This window comes from Nestor notabilis, unplaced genomic scaffold (genome assembly GCF_000696875.1).
Source record: "Nestor notabilis isolate BGI_N333 unplaced genomic scaffold, ASM69687v1 scaffold9405, whole genome shotgun sequence".
NCBI lineage: Eukaryota > Metazoa > Chordata > Aves > Psittaciformes > Psittacidae > Nestor > Nestor notabilis.
This window is the reverse complement of record NW_009928897.1, coordinates 157250-182156: the sequence shown is the minus strand read 5'-3', so window position 1 is coordinate 182156 and position 24907 is coordinate 157250. Positions and strand designations below refer to the sequence as shown.

General features: G+C 39.4%; 1 protein-coding gene across 1 annotated transcript in view; it reads left to right on the top strand.

Annotated features, from left to right (window-relative positions):
* Positions 1-24907, top strand: part of CA10 (carbonic anhydrase X) — a 191565-nt gene that overhangs the window by 54564 nt on the left and 112094 nt on the right. The window contains exon 3 of the mRNA XM_010014740.1: positions 20157-20299. Within this exon, the coding sequence (XP_010013042.1) occupies positions 20157-20299 (143 nt within the window). The remainder of the gene's footprint in view (positions 1-20156; positions 20300-24907) is intronic.

Here is a 24907-nt window from a genome sequence, read left to right as displayed (position 1 = left end):
TTAATCAAACAATTAAATTGAAGCCTTTTCTAGAAGGGAATGTAAGTTTTATGGTATGACACCAAATTTTGGGAAAAGCAGAAGTATTACTTTTAAAGGCCGCTACAAGCAGGAATTGATGGGTACACACAGAAGCAACCTGAACAGATGGTCAAAAAAAAAAAAAGGAAGTGGATGCTGAGAAAAGGTCCCTCTGACATTCACTATTAGAGACAACAGTGGCTGTTAATAAAGCAGAGTTAATTCTATAGCAAGGAGTGAAATATTTAATCAGCAGTACTTCATACATAATTCAATTAACTGCCTTCACTCATCAGTATTAATGAGAGCTGGAGCTTGGATTAATGTGGTTGAGCTTCAGAACAGCACTCCCAGTCTACTTAAATGCTGCCAAAACTTAATAAAGCGCTGCCAATCAAATTACCAGATCTGAGCCCAGCACATCAATGTGCTGATATTACAAATCATCCTCTGCTCACATCATTGTTTGCTTATTCCTTATTTATGCTGATCTCTGCACTAAACAGTTTAATTAGTGTACAGTGGTAGAAACAAGTTATATTTCCTATCACTTTCTTGACGATGTCTTTAGGATCAATCAAGTTGTTGACCAGTAACTATAAATGGCGTATCCATGTGTTTTCAGACACATTTTTACTTACTTTCTAACTTTAATCAGATGCATAGATTGCCATAGAGGCATTTTGATTAGTCAAGAAAAATAAGGATGCTAAATTCATTTCCACTTTGGTTTTGAAGAACATTTTCCTATTGTGGTCTGTGCTTTTCTTGGCATAACAAGGATCTCGCTCTCAGTTACAATGAACAACCCTGATCACGCCATTTGCTGCTGCCAGCGCTCCTTGTGCTTTCTGTCACTCCACAAAGAGAGAAGGGACAACAGAGGTTTCCAAAATATTTTCCTTTCTGCCACTGAGGGATTTGATTCTCAGAAGCTGATGAGGCTGCCTCAGCAGAAGCTGAGAAAATGATGATTGGTATTATATCACATTCAGTGAATGTGGCCAACCTCACCCAGGAAACATCAGAAGAGCCAAGCCCAACCTTACACAACTGCTGAAGGGGGAGGCAGCCTAATGCTGCTTATTCCACCTTTAACTCTTCTGAAATAAATCTCTGCTGCTCCTTCAGACACTTGGCCATGTTTCAGCTGGGTGAATTGAGGCCAAACTGTGACACCCAGGAGGAGATGGAGCTGCTGAAAAATTCTCTGAAAGTTCTGGAAGCATTACAAGCTGTCAGAAGAATCAGAATAAGATAAATGATGTTATAGAGAAATCAGAAGAGCATGCTTTTATATATATATTTTTTATATGTTTTTATGTATTTCTTTTAAATCTTAACAGAAAAAAATAGAATTAAGACATCAGAGGAACACAGGTTTTATACAACAAGGGCCTGATAGTTTCAGGAGTCCAAACACATTTTGTTTAAAAGGTATTTAGAACTGTAGATGATTCAGAAACACATACTGGGGGACAGAAGGGCACGTGCAAGTCACACTGGACTCTGCCTGAATAGATTCTATTCTTTACTTTGCCTTTTGAAAATTATTCCTGTTATCTGGAGTATGTGAAATCCAAGGAAATAAAAGGTGTCATAACCATTCAGTGCCTCGATTCACAGGATGAAACCAGCCAAGGCTGAATTCAAAGTGGTGTCATTGTGTTGGGGAGCTCTAGCACTGAATTTGACATCGAGTCTCTTGAGGACAAGTGAGGATTGTAAAGTGCAGCACAATACATAAAAGCAAGAGACATCAGCCAGAAGTTCTGAGAAGAAGAGAGAATCTGGGTCTATCAAGCACTGTGTAAGGAGGAATGATATTTATGCTGTATGTTCATCAAATAGTGCCATCTGAGGATTTAGCAAAAAAAATATTAGATGGTTAAGGCTAAGTTAGACTTTTAAAGCAGTAAATAGTGCAGAAGGAACCCCTCACTTCATAATTAAGTCAGCACAACTCTGTTCATTAAAACAGAGCCTCCCCTGTTTGGAGCCTTTTCCTTACAGTCAGTATTTCTTCCTTACCATCTTTTTGGTAGGAGTTTTAACAGCAGAAAATAGCACAATATAATTATCAGAACTGGTGTAAGGGCGGCAGGTTTTCAGGGGTTCAGCGCTGTGCAGATGCCTCACAGGTGGTAAAAGTTCATCTCTTGAAGGAGCATAAGATGAGCTACATCCACATTGGAAAAAAAATAGCTTAGACCTGCTGATAAAGTTTAAATCATACTTCATCCTTTTGCCTTCTATTTAAAATAAAATAAATAAAGATGATCTGAAGGGAAAGGTACAATGTCTGCACAAAATCTGGTTTACAAGAACAAAGAGGCACTCAGGCTTTCAGCCATTTTAAGCACTAAAGTCAACAGAGAGAGGAGAACCACTTTGTAATTCACTGTTTCAGACACTGTTGGTGACATTCAGAATAAAAGATGGATCAGAAAAATCAGCAGACAATACATGACGTGAAAAGCGCTAATGCAGGAATTTTTTCAAAATGGAAATGGAAGACTTGGTTACGAATGGACTGCACTAGAATGCTTTTCAGCAGTGACTGTGTTTGTCAGTGATATGAGAAGCTGGCAGCAAATACAACACTATTGACTTATGAATGATCTGGGCATACTCAAAACCAAAAGTAGTTCATGCAGTTCACTGTAGCACAAGAGAACAGGGCACTTGCAGTGAGTAGACATGTAGAAAGCTGTCTCATTCCCCATCTGTACTCCTAATAGTAACACTGACAGAAAACCCCTGGTGTGTCAGAAGTTTTAATAGTTATCCAAAGAATGAGAAACACATCCTCCTGCTGACCTTTTCTACTTGTGAGCTTTATGCCCTGCACAAGGGGAGTGACGTAGGCTCCATGCTGAATGTCACTATGGGCTATAGCTCCAAAATCAGCTGCAAATACACAGATCTCAAGGCTAGGAGATGCTGCTGGATAATGGGTATGGATTTTCTGTACATCACGACTGTGTGTCATCTCCCTACCACCTGTACTGAACCTAATAATTTGTGTGAATAAAGCAGTACTCCATAAACTTTACTGCTGAGCAAACAGCACGCTCTTAGCAGCATCATACTTTGCTCTCCCTTTCAGTTCATCGAAAGATGACTCAATTACCATTTGAAAGTTTATACTGCCTATGAAGTCAAGGACTGTAGAATTAGTAGTCAGCTTGAACGTATTATGAAAACAGTAAATGTATCTTAATGTGAAGAACTGACAGGCTTGCGTGTAAGTGTTAAAGGACAAGCTGCAAGCAAGCTTTGGTGTTAATTTTAACTAGCATGATGTATACAGTGAATAATGGGCAGATGAAAATGACAGATTCTGTCAGCATATAAGAGGGGATGATCATTCTGGTAATGAAGAAAACATTTGAAGAAGCCTGCCTAGCTTCCCAAATACAGAGTCACCCAGATTCAGAGATCCAAAGTAGAGGAATTTGAAATCACAATTACTTTTCCTTCTGGAAAAGTCAAGACAACGGGTAAAATTGGTGCTCAGAAACATGCCTGTGAAGGTTTGTGTATTCTGCTTTCTTAAAAGCTGTGGCAGGTATTAGGCTCTAAGGTGCTGTTCTCTTACAATAGAATTTCTGGGATTTTGAGTTTATGCCGCCTTTTAACATTGAGCCTAAACCCAAAATGTTGACATCATCTTATTTAAGGCATGAAAGGAAGCTTGCTTTGTTTATGTATTGTGCCTAGTGCCACCTGCTCCTGTACAGTCAGTGGCCAGAACAGCCATTGCCCAATTCAGGATCTGTGGAATTCGTTTCCTAATGCAAAATTCAATAGGATTTCTTTACAATTGTGCAGTGATGATGTATGGGGGATAGTAAGAACTAGGAAAAGAAGAAAGAATTTTAAAACTCTTTTGACAAACTCAGGAATTGAATATTTTTTAGTAAAACTTCATTAATGACAAAATAGGGAGCTGTATGTGCAGATTGAGAAGCTAAATGGATTTATAAGTTTCCACACTTCCATCTTGAGACTTTTTTTCCTCGTGAGCATGTTACTAAATGTTAACTGCAGAGCATCCTGTCAGATACTGCTTCTCACAGCTGAGTTAGGGAAGAGATGAGTATGCAAGTATGAGAGCAGACAGAATTACACAAGCTATCTGCATTCATCTGTCAAAGTATTGCATCAAAACTTGCCTAATAGATGGTTTGTTACAATCAAATTCTCATGCACTTTAGGCTACAAAAATAAGTTAAATATGTAATATTTGACCTATAAAGAAACTAAATAAGAACATCCTGTATATCTCATATTAAGGTGGTTTTCTTTTGTATATTGGCTAGAAAGTTGCAGAACTCATCCAAAATCTTACATGTTGAAAGCAAATTGTGACAGCGATCTAGTGGGAGTTCATATCAGATCTCTGAAATGGAAATTATCTTCTCCTAGGTTTGGGTGTCCTTGTTAAGCAGTTTTCTCATTGGGTGGGAGTCCATTTGCTTTGCAATACCCAAGTGAATTTTCCAATTCTAGGGTTTAATGTGCAGCTGGTTTTACATGATTGTGAAGATTTGAGCAGAAGCAACTTCTCCTCTATTACAGAGAGACCAAGCATGATTTTACCTGGAAGTGAAACTCGTGAGCAGTTAGAAGTAGATGGGCAATGGATGTGTTGAAAAGCCATCTCTAAAATGCACAAAATTAATAGCTCCCAGGAGAAAGATTGAGTCCATCAACATGTATTGGGGTTTTAATACTGTTAACACCTGTTTTAAATGTGAACCTTCAGCCTATGGAGAGCAGCAGTTGCCTTGAAGTAATGCAGAAAATGAGGTTCATCTGCTTAATAAGTTAGAGTATTTTCAGACTTTTAAGGAGTTTTAAGTGTTACTTCAGGGAAAAGAGATCTTAAAGAAACCTCACTCTGCTGCAGAAACTGTGCTTCCTACTTTTTCAAAGAAGATTCTAGAACTGGAGACTTCATAATCACTGGCATCACTGGAGATACCCAGGCAGGTCTGTAATGACTGCTGTGGACTCGTACATTAGGCAGTCCATCTGAACTGCTTCATCCAGACAACATTTCATCAGACCTTTTGATTTAAAATGCATCACAAAATCCTTCCAGCAATGATGGCAGCAAGAAACTTCAGATGGAATTTCCCAAAGGTCACAGTTTACGGAGGTTTTCAACCTGCAAATTGGAGTGTGTGTTTTGAAGGAAGAAAAACTGAAAATGGGCAAACTCAATTGTGTGAGTGAAAGTACAGATTCTTTCTCAGCCACCTGCAAATATCCCCTCCATGTCCACTTTGATTTTATATGCTACATAGCAAAAATTGAACATGCATGAAACATGCCAAAAAGTAGAAGTTACTTTTGGGGGAACTTTGGGGGGTTTAAAAGACATGAAGCATAAATTTGGAATTAGATGCGCATAATGCATTTTTTGGCAAGTGATGTGTGTTCAGACTCTAATTCAGGGAAGCACTTAACTGCAAGCACTAATTATTTTGGCCAGAAAAGAAAGGGATAACTTGACAACTGTGGCTTTGCTGGGGAAACAAAATGTTAAAGAATGTTTTACTGAAGAAATGATGAGAATTTTTTTTTGAAGCACACACAGAACCAGGAGGGAACTTCAGATAATCTAAACCTGGATGTTTTTCCACCAAAAAAACAACCTGTAAGACATCCGTTCGGAATAACCAAGAGTAAACTCTTTTCTGCAAAGCCAGAATACACTGTTGTTTGCTACTTCTTTCTTGTTAGGAAATAATCAGTGCTCAAATTGTTTCCTTTTGAAGCTGGTAAGGTTTTCAAACTAAGGATGTGTTGCTACTGAAATCATCACACTGAGGGTTCAGAAGAGTGATTATTATGAAAAACGACAATGGCATCATGGTCTGGTATGAGGTGTCCCTGCCTATGGCAGGGGTTGCAACTAGATGATCTTAAAGTCCTTTCTAACCCTATGATTCTGTGACAATCGTAGCAAGTCAGTGGAGTAACAAGAACACCAGGCACTATTATGGTGCTGAAATATCTCACATGCAAATATAGCAAAAATATTACTTTACATCCTATGACCAAGGAGCAAATCACTGGGCCAAGTCCCATATAAATAGTATAGAGACCATTTTGTTATTAAATTGGCCACAGTTAATGCTACAGAAAATGAATTAATAGTCCTCTTGTACATTAAGTGGTAGGCTGGTTATAAGTGGTCCAGGAGTTGTCATTATATTGCTCTGCTGATCTCCTTTGGCAGCATAATGGATATATCTGTTACCCTGGCTGACAACAGCTAATAGTGCAGAACAAAGGAAAAGCATCACTACTGATGTAGGTGAAGCTTCCAGTGACAGTCACCGAACTGCAGGACTCAGTCTTTACCCTCTTTCTCTTGCACCACAATTAAATAGCTATTAGGAAGGTAATAGGAATTAGGAAGACAGTGTTGCTAATACTAGCCACAAGAAGTGTTGTTTTGTTTTGCTACGGTCTTGTAATTCCTGTTCAACTTTTTACTTCATGTAAATACATTTATATGTATGGGGAGTAATAAGCACTCCCCATATGCAGTCTTTTCTGCTAGGCTCGCAGACTGGAGTCCACTGCACATAGCTTGTAGTTGTTAAACCACTCTTGCTCTTCTGCTGAGATGAATGCAAACCAAGAGGGATTTTTATTTCAGAGTGGACCGCTACAGTTCAGCAAAATTTATACAGCTGCTTGAAATGCAGGCTAGGAACTGGATTGGTCTGATTCATGAAATACTTTTCTTAAAGCTCATACAGGAAGGTCATTTTATGTATTGTTGTGAGAGCTCTAGATAGAAAGCTTTGCTTGAAAGAAAAACAAAATCCTATTTCTCCCATCAAGTCTCAAAAAAATCATTCCATTTCCTGTCGGGTTGGTACAGTGCAGAACTGCAGTTAAGTAAACTGGAAAGAAAGCCTGGTGTTTACTTTCCATTATTTGGCCAGGTCATACTGGAAAAGCCCATTGAGAATAAACTTCATCTACAGTGAGTGGGTATTTGTACATGGCAATTTTAATAGGATTTATAGTTACTGACTTAGCTTTGGTAGCTTTGTGTTAGAGGATATTTAAACAGAAGCAAGAACACTAAAGATAGCTACTCTGTACTTACTAAGCCTTCTGGATATTATTTCTACCAGAAGTGCATAAATAATGCTAAAGCACGTTGCCATATACCTGAAACATACGCTCTTACAGAAAAGCATTGTGTTCATGACTAGCACAGTTTGTGTTCACTTTTTCACTAAGAGCACAAACTGAAATCCTGTCAACTGACACTAAATGTATTCAGATAAACTACTATAATTTGTGTTTAAAAAGGAGCATTTTGGGTTTTGCTAGTGTTAAAGCCAGCCTGGTGCACTGATGGAAGATACTAGCCAATATGTGGAATCAGTTGGTTGTAGTTCTAAATGACCTTTTGACAGGTACAGTTTCTCTTTTGGGTCAGGAAAAATGTCTACCTCAGTATGTTTATCCAAGTAATTCAAATTAAAACTGAAATATCACAGGGCAATTTAAATCAGAAGAATTTTTTTGTAAGAAGGAAAATAACAAACGGGTAGGAAAGGTGAAGATCTGGTAGTTCCAAAGCCCAAGGAATTACCATGAACTAATTCACTTAGTCCTATTTCTGTTCAAATTTTGATTTCTAAAAGTGTGAGCAAGCCTGTACCACAGAGATCAACTTCAACTTATATTCTCAGTTATAATGAGGCTACAGATTTTGCCTCTAGGCAATAGGGTTTTTTTTATTACCAGGAGTATATGATAATCATAATTTGTAATAAATGTTAGAATTTAGGAGCTGGCATCTGAGAGGGTACTTTTAGTCATCTTTGCAGCCTTTTCCATGTGCATGGCCATAAATTTCCTACTCCATTTGGATGTAACCATTTAATACTTTTCTTACTAAACCTCTTTCTCAAGGAAGGTGTGATTTTATTCTTCTACTGCTAGAAAGACCATCAAATGCTGTATCCACAGGCTAAAATTATTCTGAAAATAAGATGTATTCGGTTCTGTGTGAAGGTCACAAGTAATAAAGCCTCCAAGGCACTATCTTCCAGTGAATCTTTGCTGCCAAAAAGGCAACATACATTATCTTTTACACATCTCCCTTGGAAGCAATTGATGTTCGTTCCTTCTGAGCTGTTACAATCTCTAGCAGAGAGAAATAAGCTGTCGGGAGTGTTCTAGAGCTATGGGCCCTCTGTTCTCCCCCAGACACAGTGGGAAGCAGATTATGGCTTTGTGCCTGTGAGAGATTTCACAGTTCTGCATTCTGTGTATTGCATCTCTGACTGGCCTCTAGCTGCCTTGCTAAAACAGTGGGTGCTGCTGCAGTGGGCTTCAAGGTAGAGCCTTGCATATTGGACGATGCTCATGCACTGCTGTATTTCTCTCATAGATGGTGTGCTTGCTATTGTCATTTTTCACAAGCTGAAATAAGTCATTACAAGCCACAGAAAGAAAATGTCACATGGGTTTTGCCTTGCAAACTTATGCCACCTGCCAGCAGTGGTCAGCTGAGCACATTTTTTGTGCTCTGTGATTGACACTAGTATGAGACATGCATGCACACCCCTCCTTAAGAAAACAGCTAGCTAAGGAGGGGTTCTAGAAAGAATACTGCTGTGCTAAACGGCTTTTCAGTCATAGTTTGTGGAGTAGCTAGTTGGAAATAATAAAGGGTTCTCCTTGCAGTGGCTATTTGATCTAACCTTGAGTACACACCAGACATTCACAACTCAGATATTCCTGTTGGCTTTCCATGTCAAGGCAATGCACTTCCATTTTCGTGCACTGATGGCAGCAGAGCAGCACATTTCCAAACCCTACCTTACACCAAGAGGGAGAGTCCACCCCTTGCCCATTACCTGCATCAATTCTTGCTGATTGCATTAGAGCAAATTCGATCTTACGATTGAGTTGTCAGATTGAGTTGTACGTTTGCCTGCAGTCAAAAGCTTCCAAAGCAATTTGGGGGAGTCTCGGTTTGTTAACGCTACAGGTATGTGTTAATAGTGAGATCAGGCACGATCAGATTAGGAACAGCACTAGCAGTGTATCAGTCACACAAGAGAATGATAGTGCCACCCTACAACACCGAGAGGAGACAGTTCCTCTAGCCTCCATCTTGAGAGCATGCATACTGTTTTGGTACTTCAGCTTATACCGAAAGTCTCCTTGAGCTGTTTCCAAATAACCTCTCTGACCAGCCTGTCCTGTGGGTCTGCTCTCGGACCTGATGCTCAACCCTGTAGCTACTGGCCTCCTGCCAGCAGCTGGGAGACTGCTGTGAGAGAGTTCTGCCTTAATGCACAGCCTCCATGCAATAAACACATCCTTCGCTGGCTCCTTGTTTCTCTAACCCCTGGCCCGTTCTCCCACCTCCATCCCAAGTGCTGTTTACTAGGAGATTGAAGCCACTGAGCCCAGGGGAAGCACCAATAGGTCCTGCCCATCTCAGATCCCTAGCACAACATGTGAAGCCTTTCAGAACACACGATCTACCCTCTGATGGCTAATTTTAGATGGAATAATGATGGCAATACCTTGGCATGGTTTAACTCACCACTTCCGATTCAGTAATACAGTGTAGCACTTGTGAAAGCCTTTTCTTAAACAAACTCAAGCATTAAAAAAAAAACCCAAAACAAACCCCAATCATACATGTCCTGGTCTTAAAATACTTTGATTTCTTCACACTAAAGATCTAGTACCTCTAATGTAACTAAATAAGATATATATATATTTACCTATGTTTTTGCAGAGAGTTGATTTGCAGAGAGCAGAAAGATAGAGAGATCAAAATCTGTTTTCTGTGCTAACTTCAACATAAATTTCAGTCCTTACAGTATTTATTTACCGAGTATTTATTTGCTTCATTCCCTCCCCCCCACTTTCTGGGGGCATTGGAAGGGTTTGAGGAGGGGTTGTTTGCAGACAAAACCAGCTTGAGAACCTTCCCAGTTAGCCTGTCTGATGGGATGCTGCAGAACGTCTCTGTATTTGACTGCAAATGCACAAACTTCAAAGTAGATGAGAAAACACTTACTGGTATCATTAAACACACATTTACGTGAGTATTTAAGAACCTTCACAGCCTTGTGAAAACCAATATATTTGCAAAATGTTTCCTCACTGACAGCAGAACTCAGCACTTTCATTTGCTCTATCTCTCTCCAAAAGCAGCCTCAGCAAGATCAGCAAGGTTGTTTGGAAGCTCAGATTCACAGCAGAATGCAAAACTGAATGTATTAATGGACCAAAAGGTTTGAAACACGACCTTGCCATTAGATAGAATTCAGTATATTTGAGCAACAGATATGGCAATTAATCCAGTGGTAGAGGAGTTCCTAATAGCAGCAAGTTCATAAAAGATATTAAAACCAGAAAGCTTGTTTGAATAATAAGTGTGTAAAAACTTGAGTAAGCGTGCAGTATCTGCCTTGCATTTGCCACAACAGCCAATGGGACCATGGACAAACCCACCTGACTATCTCTAACAAGCAGAAGCAGGTTTGGAGTTGGAAGAGAGAGGATGTGTATAACATGAGATGTCTCCCCAGCCATCTAGTGAAGATGAATAATTTCATTTCTTCTCTAGTTTGTAGGGGATTTACAGATAGAGGAAAGAAACTGCACTGGTGCAGGACTAAGAATTTACTCAGTATCTATGTTGTTTGTATGGGATTTTTCTGGACCAGACACCACACTGACAGAATTTTCCCATTACATAAGCGGCCCAGTTTTTCAAGAAGCAGCAAATCCTTTCCTATCTCCCTTTATTTTCACCCAGTTTCAGAGAATCCAGAGAATGCATTTCAGCATTTCTGAAAACCATAATACCACCCAGCCTTACACTCATCATTTCAGGTACCACCTGGCATTCAGCTAATTCATAATGCAGAAATTTGTTAGGTAGGAAATGAACATATTTCCTGTGCAGGGTATTTGTCCCATGCTGTGCACACAGAATACAGAAATCGGATCATGTGGCATCAACTAAAAGAATACCTTGGCACCCAGCTATCCCCTTTACAACTCAGACAGTGATTCTGGTGCTAGGAGTTTGTCAAATTTTGTAGACAACAGTAAGATACAAACACTTAATCAGGAGGAAGGGAGAAGAGAGCAAGTGAGAGAGAGTCCTCTAGAAGATCTTTAGTTACTGGGGGTCCCATGCAGCCAGGTCCATCCTGAGTCAGAGGGACCAGTAAACCTTTTCAGCTCCTGTCTGTTGACACATAGGGTAGCAGAAGCATCCCAGAAGTATTTCAAACTAATCACTTGGTACTTGAGAGTCAAATTCTCCTGCCTAGGTAACTGTCAAGTGGGTTTCTGTGCTCAGCAGCAGCCCATCTGCAGAGGCACATGTACAACCTGTTAGCAAGGATGCAGTGACTAGATTCTTTCCCAACAGAAACAGCAGCTTGTCAGACTGTAACTGCCATTAGGAAAAGCAGTAGATCACTCAGTGAAAGATCAATCACTGCAAGAGCTGAGGAGAGGCCATGGTTTCTTTCCACACCAGAATACTTTGTAGCAATGCCTCAGTTGAGAGTTGTGGCTTGGCAGCACTGTGTTGGACTTCCAAGAGATCAGTATTGCCTGGACAACTTTCTTCCCAGCCTGTGAGTAAGTGCATCTACTCAGCTGTCCTAAGGACTTCTGGCCTTTCCAAGAACAATCAAAGTTACAGAGTTTTGGTAATCTCACTGTGGAAAGAGCATCCTCAGGCAGGGGCAGAGCCCAGTGGAATGGGGTCAGGGAAATCCGATTACTCTAGAAAATACCAGAGCACTGAAACATCAGTGTTTCTGTCTTGGACTGTCACTGCAGATATGAACTGCAGCGCGCAGTGGTGAACTCTGTGATTGCTCCTCACTTGTCTTTGCAAGTCAGCAGTCAGGACATTTCTGCATTATTTGCTGTCATTAGTTGTAAGAGTCTTGTGGGAAACCAATGTAGTACACAGCTACAAGAAACTCTCAGGAGGCTGCTGTCACACACACAAATGTTTTGGAGAATGGGACTAGTTAACCCTTTCTAGGTGCTCCTTACACTTAACTCTCATGCTTCAGTGCCTGCCTTCTCCAAACTGAATCCCTTAACACCTTGTAGTTTCAGAATGTGATGCTCGTTATATTTATCCTAACAAAGGAAGTGCTAACCATATACAGACCTATACTGACTTTGGCATGAAATAGTTAAATTCCAACTTACTACCCAAGTTATGTTTGGTTTAGTAACAGCATGCTGTGAAGCACTGCTATAGCCAGAAGGAGCACTTTTGCTAAAATAAATATGCTGTCTTTTGTAGGTTTTTTTTATTTTCCTTCTTTCATTTATACTTTCCAGCAAAAGGATCGATAGTATCCCAAACACATTAAAATAAAGCTGAATCTACAGAACAGGGCTCAAATTATCTGCTGGATAAGCAGTCTTTCTCCTTGCCTTGAAACAATAAGTTCCAAATTACTTTTCTCTGGACAACTTTCTCCAGTGTTCCATTTCATCTATGTGAAGCTTTCTTCACTGTTCTTCTGGATCTTCTTTAAAACCTTAGATCTCACTCACCCTGCCTCAGAACAGTTTAATACTAACAGCCATAGTGCCTACTTTTACATCATGAACCACAGTACGAACAGAAGAAGAACAAAAGATGAAGAAACATGAAGAGGAAGGGTTACTTTCAGGGATGATACAAGAGCTCAGATCTGGGTTTCCTGCATGTCAGTGCAAAGCTGTATTTAAAGGGCAGAACAACCATCGCAGCTCTTTTGCATTTTATCTTTCTCCCTTTCAGTCTACATTTAAATCCAGGCCAAACTCTCCTTTTCCACCCCACAAATTACAATGAGTGTCAGGCAAACTTACTCAGTTGAAATTGCCAACATGTTCTTTGCCTGCTTCAAGGGGGTTCTGTTGAACCCTGGCAGTGATTGATGACTGAGGGACTGACCAGACTTGATTAGAAACTGCCAGCTGAGTGGCAAGTAATTGATGCAGCCTGTTACTCATACAAGCATCCCAGGCACTGGCAGACATAATAAGGGAGCCCAACATACGACTGAGTGGCAGATACAGGCACTGATCCTGTAAACATGTATGCTCAGTGCCTCATGTTAAGAGGGAAAAGCTTGTGCCTTCATCCCCTCCCCTGTTTCATCTTTAGCTCTTTTACCAAGAAGGATTTTCTTTACTCAGGACTAACATTCCAGTGAACAATCTATGCTGGTTCCACTAAACATCCCATTTTCTTTTTAACCCTTAAACCAGATGTCCTTTATTCTGTTTTCATTTCCATTTCTTGACATACTAACTCGCTAAACCTTTCAGCAGCAGTAATGGCACTAGCGTTACACAGGAAGACAGTTTTCCTCCAAGCTCATTCCAATCAAAAGGATATGCAGAGAGAAAGAAGTACATTATATTTTCAGAACAGTAGTAACAATGGCCCTAGATGATCTTTACTGAAATTGCTTACTTTTAGACCTGACTATACCTCTGCCTATAGATACACCCCTTCCTACTCCTGCCATATGAACACTGCAAAATGAAGAGTTAATATGAAATGCATCTGCAAGTACCTTTTAGGCAACTGGCCTGCATTTTTGGGAAACATTAAAGTAGTATTTGATTGTAGCTCTATGTCTATTATCTCACCACAGTGTGGAAGAGAAAAATCTAATTACATACTGTTGTATAACTGCTCTTTACCCTAAGATTAACATAATTTATAGGAGTAAATGAGTCTGGTGGAATCAGTGTAATAAAAAAAAGTGGTAGTGTTTTCTGCACTGGTATCCCAAACGTGTAGATAAAAATAAGCGAAAGCTTCGCAAGGTTAGAGGTCACTAATGGTGATTGCTAAATACTTTTTTCCAGGTAATACTCTTAATTGAAGAAAATGTTTAATTAGGCAGAAATAAGCATCTATAATTTCAAAGGTAAATTGAATAGGGTATTGCAGGATGTTTCTATTAAAAGCATAGCAGGAAATTCACACTTTCTGAAAGAAAATCTCTCTCCAGAATCTTAACTCCTCATTTCTCCCTTTCAGTTTTCTATTCTTTCTTGTTTAGCTAGTGCAGTTGTTACTTATCCTGTCATTGAGAATCCTTCACACAGAGGGAAGATGACATTTGAACAGTATGGAATGAGCAGTATGTAACAGGATGCTGTTTGAGTTTTTCACAGTTTTCATTTTTTGATATGCTTCAAGATCTATTTTAATAGTTTTTAGGGTTTTTTTGACTAATGGTAATGCTGCCTTACTCTGGAGGATATATTCCACCTATCAACTTTCAGCTGCTTCAGAAGAAAACAGAATACTTTCAGTTCTCAAATTTGAAACCATTGTGATACTTTCTAATATTACTGCAGTCTGGAGATTTCTGTGACCAATTACTTACATGAATGCCATTCTGTACTCTCTTATTACTTGGGTGTTCCTGGTTTATCTCTCAAAGCTGCTATGACTTTCCGTTTGGCTTTTATGTAGAAGCAGAGCAGGTCATGTGGTTATCCAGAGGCATTAGTATGGTAATTTTCTTCAAGTTGAGTAGGTGGAAATAATTAATGGACTGCTTTATTGATGTACATAGATAGCTGATTCTCTCTGTGGTTTCAATTCCCAACTTCAATAAAGTAGCTTGAGATTTTATCTGAGGGACCAGTAATTACACAGGGCAAGAATAATTGCTGCACAAATACAATCTGATTGTGTTTTATGCTATTGCCAGGGCTGATACTAAAGCTTAAATATATAAACAAGGATCTGCTGCATGAACAAACCGACTCCTTTTATTTAACGTGAACTCTAGAGTAACTTGAATTCAGAAAAATCTGTGCTCTGGGAAGTTGAGCAAACTTCAAAGAGGAAGTTACAATCTCAATGCAGAGCAACACAAATAACTTTACTGTCTCAACTAGACTCCATCTGATATTATTGACAGTGACCAGTAGCAGATACCTTGGGAAAAATAAGCACCTATAAAAATAAGCACCATAAAAATTGGATTCTAGCTACAAACTCTTTATAGCTTTGCTAAGAGCAAGATGCAGAAACAGAGCATGGGGTAGAACTCTGGAGAAGCTTTTTATATAAAAAACCCCTCAACAGCCAGATGAGTTATAGGAGACACCACTTAACCATCCACAACCCTTTCATGACCTGGACCTTTGAGTCCAGCACCATTTTATTTCTAAGATGAAGTCAGTAAGATGTACACAGCATGCACCTCTGATCCCATACTGGGAAAACTACAGCCTCCTCTCCCAGCGTGGATGCAGACTGATACATGTCCATCAGCACACACTACAGACAGTGCTATTATGCTTAAGTGCAAGTATGCTGTACCCACAGAAGGGCATCTTTAAAGGACAGGGTTCACTTACTGCTTTTCTCTGGAGAGGGGAAGCTTGTGTTTATTTTGACAAATCCTTGATACTCATCACTAGGAGAATAGCATTCAATCTTTGCTTTATTCTTCTAGCTGCTCTTATTTCACTGTTGTTATGCATAGGTTTGGTAAAAGCCATCAGAATCCCTCACTCTCTTGTGTCATGCTGATACTAGAGCATCTTCATATATCTCAATATAAATTGTTTCTAGTAAATTGAAAAAAAATAAAGAGCAGCTGCAATAAGATAGAGGCTGAATAAGGACAATGGAGATTTTTGTATAGGTATAAAATATAAGCAATCCCCTCATCGTATCACACAAAGTCTCTTGTCTGTCATATGCCAACAAATAGAGGAAATAAAGTTTGGATTTATCAAATTTTCTCTCTGTTATGAGATGGTGGAAGGCATGACAATGATCAGCCAAAAACTTATCACCTTATTTCTATGTAACATGTTTGCAACAAATCGGCTCTCAGGCAGTATAAATTTAGGGGGATTTATAGACAAAGGCAGAGATGACATGATCAGTATAGAGAAACTTTTGGTAGTATAACCAGTAGCTAGAGAACCATGTTAAATGAGATTGTAAACTGCATGCCAACTAGTTCCTGCACAGTTCAGAAGCCAGGCTTCTGCTTAAAGTGCTTCAGAGGTTCACACACAGAGATGCAGCATATTCCCATTTATTCATAACTAGATTTTAATGGAAACACAACATAATCGTGGGGAGTGAGATACCGTTTCATTAATGACTTGGCCTTTAGTTGACTCATGTCCGTTAGCTAGGCTGGAATCATGTGTATTTTAATACGTTTTCCTGTGTTCAATGCACTAATTTCTTCAGACTAAACAGTTAACTAAGTCCATGTGCTTAATTTAAGCCTTGGTTTCCTACATGAAGCCTCCTTGGATTTTTCCATTATGGTTCTGAATACTTTTCTATTACTTTGCGCATCTAAGCGGCAGCACTAATTACTTTAATTAAACGTAATCAGATATTAATATTGCATAATATCCCCATCCACTAGTTAACTTAGGTGCGCAGTCAGAGGTCAGTCATCCTTAATTAACCTTCAGCTGAAGCAGAAGCAAAGTCATTCCGATCACTGGGATAAGTTTTCAGTTTCTATACCTCCTTTTTGTCTAACCAGACATAACAGAGCCAGCAACAAGCACAAACTGGAGACATTCTTAGCATGAGCTCCTCTAGGTGTATAAGGAATCAAAGACTGCAGCACAGACTTACGTGTTTGGGTGACAAGTGTAACCTTTGCAGCGCAGCAGCGCAGTATTGGGGCTCCTCCTCCTTGATTTCCAGGTGCTCGGCTGGTGTGACAGGCACTGCACAGAATGCAAGGGCTCCCTGTCAAAACCAGAAATACCACTGTAAAACATCCTGACAAGAAGGAAATGGGGCAAAAAGGCCAGGAGGCCTCCGTGGGTGGATAAAGGAGCTGCTGAGAAAACTCAGAATGAAAAAGGACGCTTATAGAAGGTGGAAGCAAGGATAGATGGCCTGGGAAGAATACAGGAACATTGGCCAGGAAGTTAGGGATCAACTTAGGAAAGGTAAGGCCCAGTTAGAATTGAGTCCTGCCAGGGATGTCAAAGATAACAGGAAGGGATTCTGTAGGTATATCTCACAAGAGATAGACTTTCCTTAAGGAGGAAGTTCTTTACTGTGAGGGGGGTGAGGCACTGGCACAGGGTGCCCAGAGCAGTGGTAAATGCTCCATCCCTGGCAGTGTTCAAGGCCAGGTTGGACACAGGGGCTTGGAGCAACCTGCTCTAGTGGAAGGTGTCCCTGCCCGTGGGAGGGGGTTGGAACTGGATGAGCTTTAAGGTCCCTTCCAACACAAAACAATCTGTGATCCCCTCATAGCAGCTATTTTCCAGTGCAGCTTTTCTGGACAATCCCATTTACAACATAAATTCTTCAACTAATAGGAACTTAAAGATAAGGGACTGACCTTTTAGATTTGCCATTTTATTGCACTTACCAGATCTAGTTGGTTTATTTATTTTTAAAAAGCTTGCGAAAGAATTGTTTTACCAATATTAAGATTTTTTTAATGATACTGGAAACCATTCAAGCCACAGATTTCCCTTTTAATGTTTTCCCTCTTGAACCTACAACTCTACAGTTTCATCATTCGTTTATTTTTATCATTTATTTATCTTCTTTTAATAACAACACAGGGGGATTTATCCAGGAAAAGCAGGCTGTCTCAATTAACCTAGACTTTTATTTTAGGCTTCTGCATAAACAGGGATTTTCTCTGACAGAAACTGAAGATCCTCTGGTATTTCTCTGAAGAAAAAGCACAAATAATTAAGCATGCTCTGCTTTATTTTTAATTGCACTAACATTGCTTTTTTCCCCCCATTTCAAAGCATTAGCACTATTAGTTAGCACACTCTGGGAATGTGTATAGTTTTTCAGTTCTCCAGGGGAAGTGGGAATTCACTGGTAGGATAAACAGAGGAGCCAAATAAATTTTTAAGACCATACCTCCTGTTCATTTTCCTTATCACACAAAGCTTTGCTTACTTTAAAGGCCTTCCATCTGACCTTCTATGGGGTGGATGCGCACAGAGTTTGTTAGTCATATAAAAGACTACCATAATTTGATGTGGGCATCTGCAATTTTAGCCATTTGGGGTGTTATTCCCTGGTCTTTGCTTTCCCAGAGCCATAGAGCATTACACTATGATCCCTCCTCCCAGATTTCCTGCAGCACATACAAAGAGTAGTTACCCATTTGGGGCTTTGCATGTGAGCTGATTTGATTGTCCATGTCAGGTGTTAAGAAAAGATATTCCACTGGTGAATTAAAGGTATTAGTAAGACATGTTCACTTCAAAACTGCATGCAAGGAAACTAAGTTTGCTAGCTGTAACATGTCAGTTATGGCTGTACTGCTCGGATCCCTGCAGGGCTTCTTGTGTTCACCTGCACGTGTAGACCTGTAGATGCACAGACAGGCCAGCGCAGAAGGGAAAAAGCTTCTGCCAAAAACTGAGTTTTCAGATATTTAGTAATAGAAGTAGTATCTGTGGACAACAGCTTATAAGCCTCTGGTGTAGGCAGATACCAACAACTGCAAAACACTTCCATCACTTCCGTGTAGACATTAATGCTGAAGTTTTGCCTTACAAGCCATAGCCTAAAAAGAGCCCTAACATTTAACTACTTTTGTAGAAAACTTATATAAAGCTATACATTAACCCAACCAAAGTTTTACACCTGACTACACTCAAACTTTGAGGGCAAAAAGAACTGAATTGTTCTTTAAAATTTGATAGGAAAACACTCACCAAGAACAACCATTTCCACCTATCTCTCCTCCAAGGAACATCTTCCCAATGGGTTACGTCTACTACAGCCCAGAGGTTCAAATGCAGCCAAAACCCCTACATGGCTCCAACTAGAGTAGCAAAACACTATAAGCAGAACCAAGACATCACACCGCAGAACCCTGCACACAACCAGCTACGGCACCCAAAAAGCTTTTAATGAGCAGCTGATGGGTTGTTTTCAGCTCTACCCTCTGGGCAAAACACCTGAGCCACTGTCCAGGGAACTCAGGCACAGCCCCTTCCCCAGCCTGGATCTACAGACTTTGTCACACAGTTTGTAAAGTAGAAGAATGCTTTGAGGATAAAGGTTATGAAAACTTCTAGCAGCATGTAAAAAGAATAATATGAAGACAAAAAAGGCATCAACATTTGCATCATTGAAGTTTCCACCTGCCACATAAAACTGCAGAATAATTCTGATAAAGACAAAGTTGCCTTACACGCTTTAGACAGGGACAGAGTGTACAGACACAAATCTAAATGTGTCCTTTGTGTATCTTGTTAGTTGCTCTTTACTCATTTAGTAAGAATTTTTTTCAGCACCCAAGAGAAGTTCAGGTTGTACTGGTCTATAAATTGCAGGTCAGATGCAATATAACTTTCAGCCTGCAGGTACCTGATAAGAAGAAGTACAGTTACAGCACATTTTTTTTCCAGTTAGGGGTACAGAAAGTAACTCAGCTCCATGTTCCAAGCACGTGCAGGGAAGGAACTATCCTTCACCACCAGAGTATGGCTTTTCCAACAAGATTTCTATGATTTGTTTTAGACCAAAACTTTGACTAAAGAAAGGTTTGGGTGAATGGAACAGAAATCAGTAAAACCTGTCTAGAGAGCAGGCCTGTTCCCTGGGAACACAGCGTGTGAGTTTCTCTTATAATAATGCTGAGGGTTTTAATAATTTCTTGGAAATATGAAGACTTTTCAAAAAGTGGAGTAGAATGGGATGTCCAAGGACACGTTGAACGTGTGCAAAATCAGCAAAAGGACTAATGAGTCACATTCCTGTGGCTTAGTAAATATTCTCTAATACTCACAGGAAAGGAGCTATTTATAATTGAATGTGGGATTATACCTAGGTACATTCAAAAGAGAAAGAAAAAACCAAAACCAGACAACTTTCTATATTGATACAAAACTATATGAAACAACATGTTTTGGTCTTTATGTCTGAAGTTTTACATTTCAAGTACTAGATGAATTTGCCTGTTTTCAGTTTCAGTGTATGTGTGCAGACAATATGACAACTTTAATCATCTGGCCATCTGCCCTGTGTGTATTTCTCTTGTCTTTCCAGACTTCTTAAACCTGCACTTCTTTATATTTTGCAGTTCCCTCCTTTTGGGGCTTGGTGAACTCAGCTTGGAATCTTTGCTCTGTTGGGAAAAGACAGTCTCCTGTCAATATTGAAACCAGCCATATGATTTTTGATCCCTTCCTAACTCCACTTCGCATAAACACAGGGGGAAGAAAGGTATGTATTCTATCATGCTCTGGTATAAACCAAGAAGTTACAAGACTTAAAACATTTGTTATATTTTATGTTTCTAAAGCATTTACACTTTTATCTCAGTCAGCTGCAAGGCAGAATAACAGCATAGTGTTTTGTAAATCACACGATTTCATCGCTGCTAGAGCAACTGCACCTTTTTAGCTGTCTTCTAGCATGTATTCATATTTTCATATTAACCATTACTTGAAACTCTGCTGTCTGGAAGAATAGCATCTCACTTAGAAACTCAATGTTTATAATTAAAGTTGATGTTCATCCAAGTAGCATTTTAAAGGTGCTATTCCAAAATCATAAAAATACCAGGTTGGAACGGACCAGGTTATTTAAGATGGCTGAGACCTTCTTTTAGTCATCTCAATCAGGATGGCATCGCAGTGCCATAACATTAAGGGGTAGGAAGGGATGAATGAGCCTCTTTATGTTATGAAATAAAAGGAACTATGAGATACATATCTCAGCATGGGATAGCAGACAGATATGTTCAAAATGTAATCTAGTATCTATGTTATTTAGAGCATATTTGCACTCATTATAAGAATGTTTTTATTGGACATCTCACATATTAATTAGAAAACCAAATGGCAACGTTTGTTTTAATAGGTCATATGTAAATCTTCAAGGATATCACATCAGATGGAAATGTTGGGTTAGCAAAGACTATCTTGCTCATCTAAAATCAGCATGGCAATTTCCTGTTGAAAAGTGGCTGCTGCTCCTGACTAGTTTTTTAACCACTATTTCTGACCAATAATATTTTTAAATCATGTATATAGAACCTTGTTACCCAGGTTTAGAAAGTGTATCTTGATGAACCAAGGAATGAAAACAGAGTCATTCTGCATTAAATAATGTGTCTACTTGTGGTTTGGGAACATCAGCTTCTAGGCTAGGACACTCCTCAAAAAACTAAGTTATCCCCACTTTCTTTATTCAACTGAAGGGCTGATACTTTTCAATTCTAAAATTACTTCATAACATAAAAAAACATCTTGAAGCTGTTGGCACTCTTGGAAATAGCCATTAGATCATTGTGGGTTTGTGTTGTTTCCCTTATGGGGGCGTTGCTTAAAAGGGGATTTTAAATATTTTGTTTCTTATTCCATGCAGGCAGTTCTCTTTTATTAAACCTGTAATACACAACAATGCAGATGAAAAGGCATTGTGGCTTACAACACTGCAGAAAGCAAAAGACTCTAACAGAAGGTTATTCCAAAATGGTTTCTCTTCTCCTGTTGTCTTGACAAATGAGATTTCTGCTGGAAAAAGCATGCTAGGAATGTGCTCTGTACTTCCCATTGAGGTTCTGCTGGTACATGTGCACATACATCATTATCAATGGAAATGATCAAATGGTGGTATTACTTACTGAAGGACAGGAATGCTTCCAACGATGGCCCAAATTTCAGGGTAATATGTACGTTTTGGTTTTTAAACTGATATGCATTGAGGTTTCTCATTTTGATACAAAATAGAGTTTTATCAACTCTGCCTATTTATGTAACAGTGGAAATTTTCCCATTATTTATAAATTACAGTGTGACACTATGACAGTCAAGAACAAAAGCAAATGGAAGTTGTCAGTGAGTCAAAGCCAGGTGTTTCAGAATATTTTATGTCTTTAGCAGTTCTAAGACTTCAGCTGTTTCTTGTACCAGCTGAGGGTGAAGCAAATGTCTGCTTATTAATAAAATATAGGGGCACCGATAACCTGGAAGATGCTCCATCAGTAATGAGGTGTTCTTACCACACTCATAAATGTTATCCTGCTTCTATTATGTTACAAGAACAGGATTTGTTCTAGTTGTGCTTCATCTGTTTTAGAGAGGTTTCTGAAATGATGGAATCAAAATTCTCCTTTAAGAAGATTGCAGTTTGAATGCCTTAAACAAATTCTTTGCTCATAGTTGAGGCTTCAGTGGGGATTTGATTTGGCAGGTGGTGTATTTGTGTTCACTTTTTTGGTAATGTTTTTTTATATGTTAAAAATGGAGGTGTGTTTCATATGGGCTGAAGCACTTCAGTTTTCAGGGCAATGAACCAATTGATATAGCAGCCAGGGAATTTCTTAGACAAGACTTAACTGTGATTATGCTGTACATGAAAGGATTTTATGGAACTGATCCTAAGAAACATGGTGAATAAATAAAAAAGGGATTTGATACAGTTTCAAATCAAAGTTATAATAAGCTAGCTTCCATGCACAGTGAACAAGAGAGACAGCTACTTGCACACAGAGTCAAAATTACACACCTCTCTTGAAAATGGAGCTGGGAGGAGAGTCAAGCCTTAAGAGACAGCTTGATGGAAGGAAACAGTACAGTTGCTTTTGGCACAGTAACTTCAGATTTTTAACAAAATGTTTTGCTATTGAAGTAGAACTCAGGTTTATTTCAGCTTCAAAACTCAAATAGTCATTTCTGAAAACAACATTTCTGCTTTGTGTGCTGCTTCACTTTTGAAATTAACTTAAGAAGGAACACAAGGGGTTCACCCACAGGAGCAGAATCAAAAGGCCAGTCTGGAGAGATAACACATATCTGAGTGATACAATCACTGCCTTAATACTTCCTCCTGACTCGTTCATTCCTGACCACTCATTTCTTTTCAGCCTTTATTAAGGGTGGTGGTGGTGGGGGAAGCATTGCTTAATTTCTGTAAGCCAGTTATCTGTTTAGTTCTCAGTTTCCACCTCAGTAGACCACAACTGTTCCAAACCATTCCATCACAGAATTTATGACCAAAGATTCCACCTTAATAAGCACATACCTTTCTAACCGATTCCATAATAAGAGTTTATTTTATTTCAATATTAGTAATGGAAGGCATTATAGTAAACCAGACTGAGACTATCCTACATTTTTTTTGACCAGTTGGAAATAAAGTAGTAATTTTCTTGTTCCTATAGAAAAGGAGTGGTCTGAACGGAAAGTATAAAGGACAACATCACTGTTTTCCTACACTGCAGCCTACAAGGGGAGAAAAGTAGCCTGGGGCCCGGTGACTTAATAGTCACTTCTGATCTGAGGCTGAGAAGACAATTCTCCCCATTCCACTTAGGAGCAAAAGGATTGGCAGCAATCTGACAAATACTTACACTTCTTTGATCCAGTTCTTCACACTAACGTTCCAGTGAGCAGTAATACATTGCTTTGTGTGCTGTCCAAAGATTGCAGGGTGGTATCGGGTCATGCGATTTACGATTCCAGCACCATCAGATGTTATTCTAAATTGTGCTGTTATTTTGTATGTTTGTGCCTCTCCATTTCCTGAGAAAGTGGCTGCTCGGGTCCTGAAGGCTGACTATCATTGATACAGATAATTGGATTTCAAGATCCAGAATCTCAGCACAAGAGGTTTAATGAGTTTACACACAGATAAATTCCCCAGAAGAAATGCTGCTTTTGAGGAAACTCCCCAAGTTTCAGTTCTCTCTCAGGCCCAGCTTTGTCTCTTGATTACCAATTCTAGTGAATTTAACATGCAGCCCATTTCAGATAAACAGTCCTTCTTAATAAACAATACAAACTCTTACTAATATGCAAATCACACTCCTCCACTCTGGCACACAGGAAAACACATTTCCTCTGGGTTTTTTCTTTGGATTCAAATAAGCACCAAGACAGTCAGCAACAGGACAACAGAATGACTCTACTGACAGACCAGTGTAGTTGAGTGACATTTAGGCTGCAAGCACTATGGGTTTCAGATGAGGCTTTGAGCAACCTGCTCTAGTGGAAGGTGTCCCTGCCTGTGGCAGGGTGTTGGAACTGGATGAGCTTTAAGGTCCCTTCCAACCCAAACCACTCTATGATTTCCAGACTGTCATGGATGATAGTAGAGGGTGAATAAACCACCTCAGTTTCCACTGTGCTAGTTCTCTGCTGGGCTTTCTTCCTCCATTCACCAGTGCTGGCAGTCTTTCTGCTCCAAGAGCTCTGCCTTGACTCCCCCAAAATTCATCCAGCTGCCTTTGATCTCCTCATTCTCTTTGGACTTAAATTCAAGAGCTATGTTTCCAAAATTCTTTAAGGCTGAACTACAGTTCTTAGCCATACTTCTTTCTTCTCCGCCTAAAAACATGTTAAGTAACAGTATTTGCTTTAGACGCTAAGTGCATGCCTGACGGTTAATTAAACCTTGTCATGTAAGCAATTGTCTTACTAATCATTTTAGGGTCATGCTCAAGGACTTAAATTGTTGTTTAAAGCAGGTAAAGTTCTGTTTAAAATCCCTTTAAGACAGGGAAGGACATTGTACCTGATGTTGACCTCTGGGGAAATAACAAATCGATGTCTGCTGGCTGAAGACTATTACATACATTCTCTAGCTCAGTGTGCATAAATGAAAGTTACTCAGTAAGATCCATAAGTCTGCCTCCTCATATGGGTATTAATGAGTGCAGTCACATATTATTTAAATTAATATCTTTATAAATAATTGGTTCATTCTAGGCATCACAAGATAATGGCAATATTTAGCAGTTTCTAAACTAAAATAAGATGGGAGAGAAGAGATTTATGAATTGAAATCAGTTAAATGGTTTCTCTGCCAGCTAGTTCTGATTCCAGG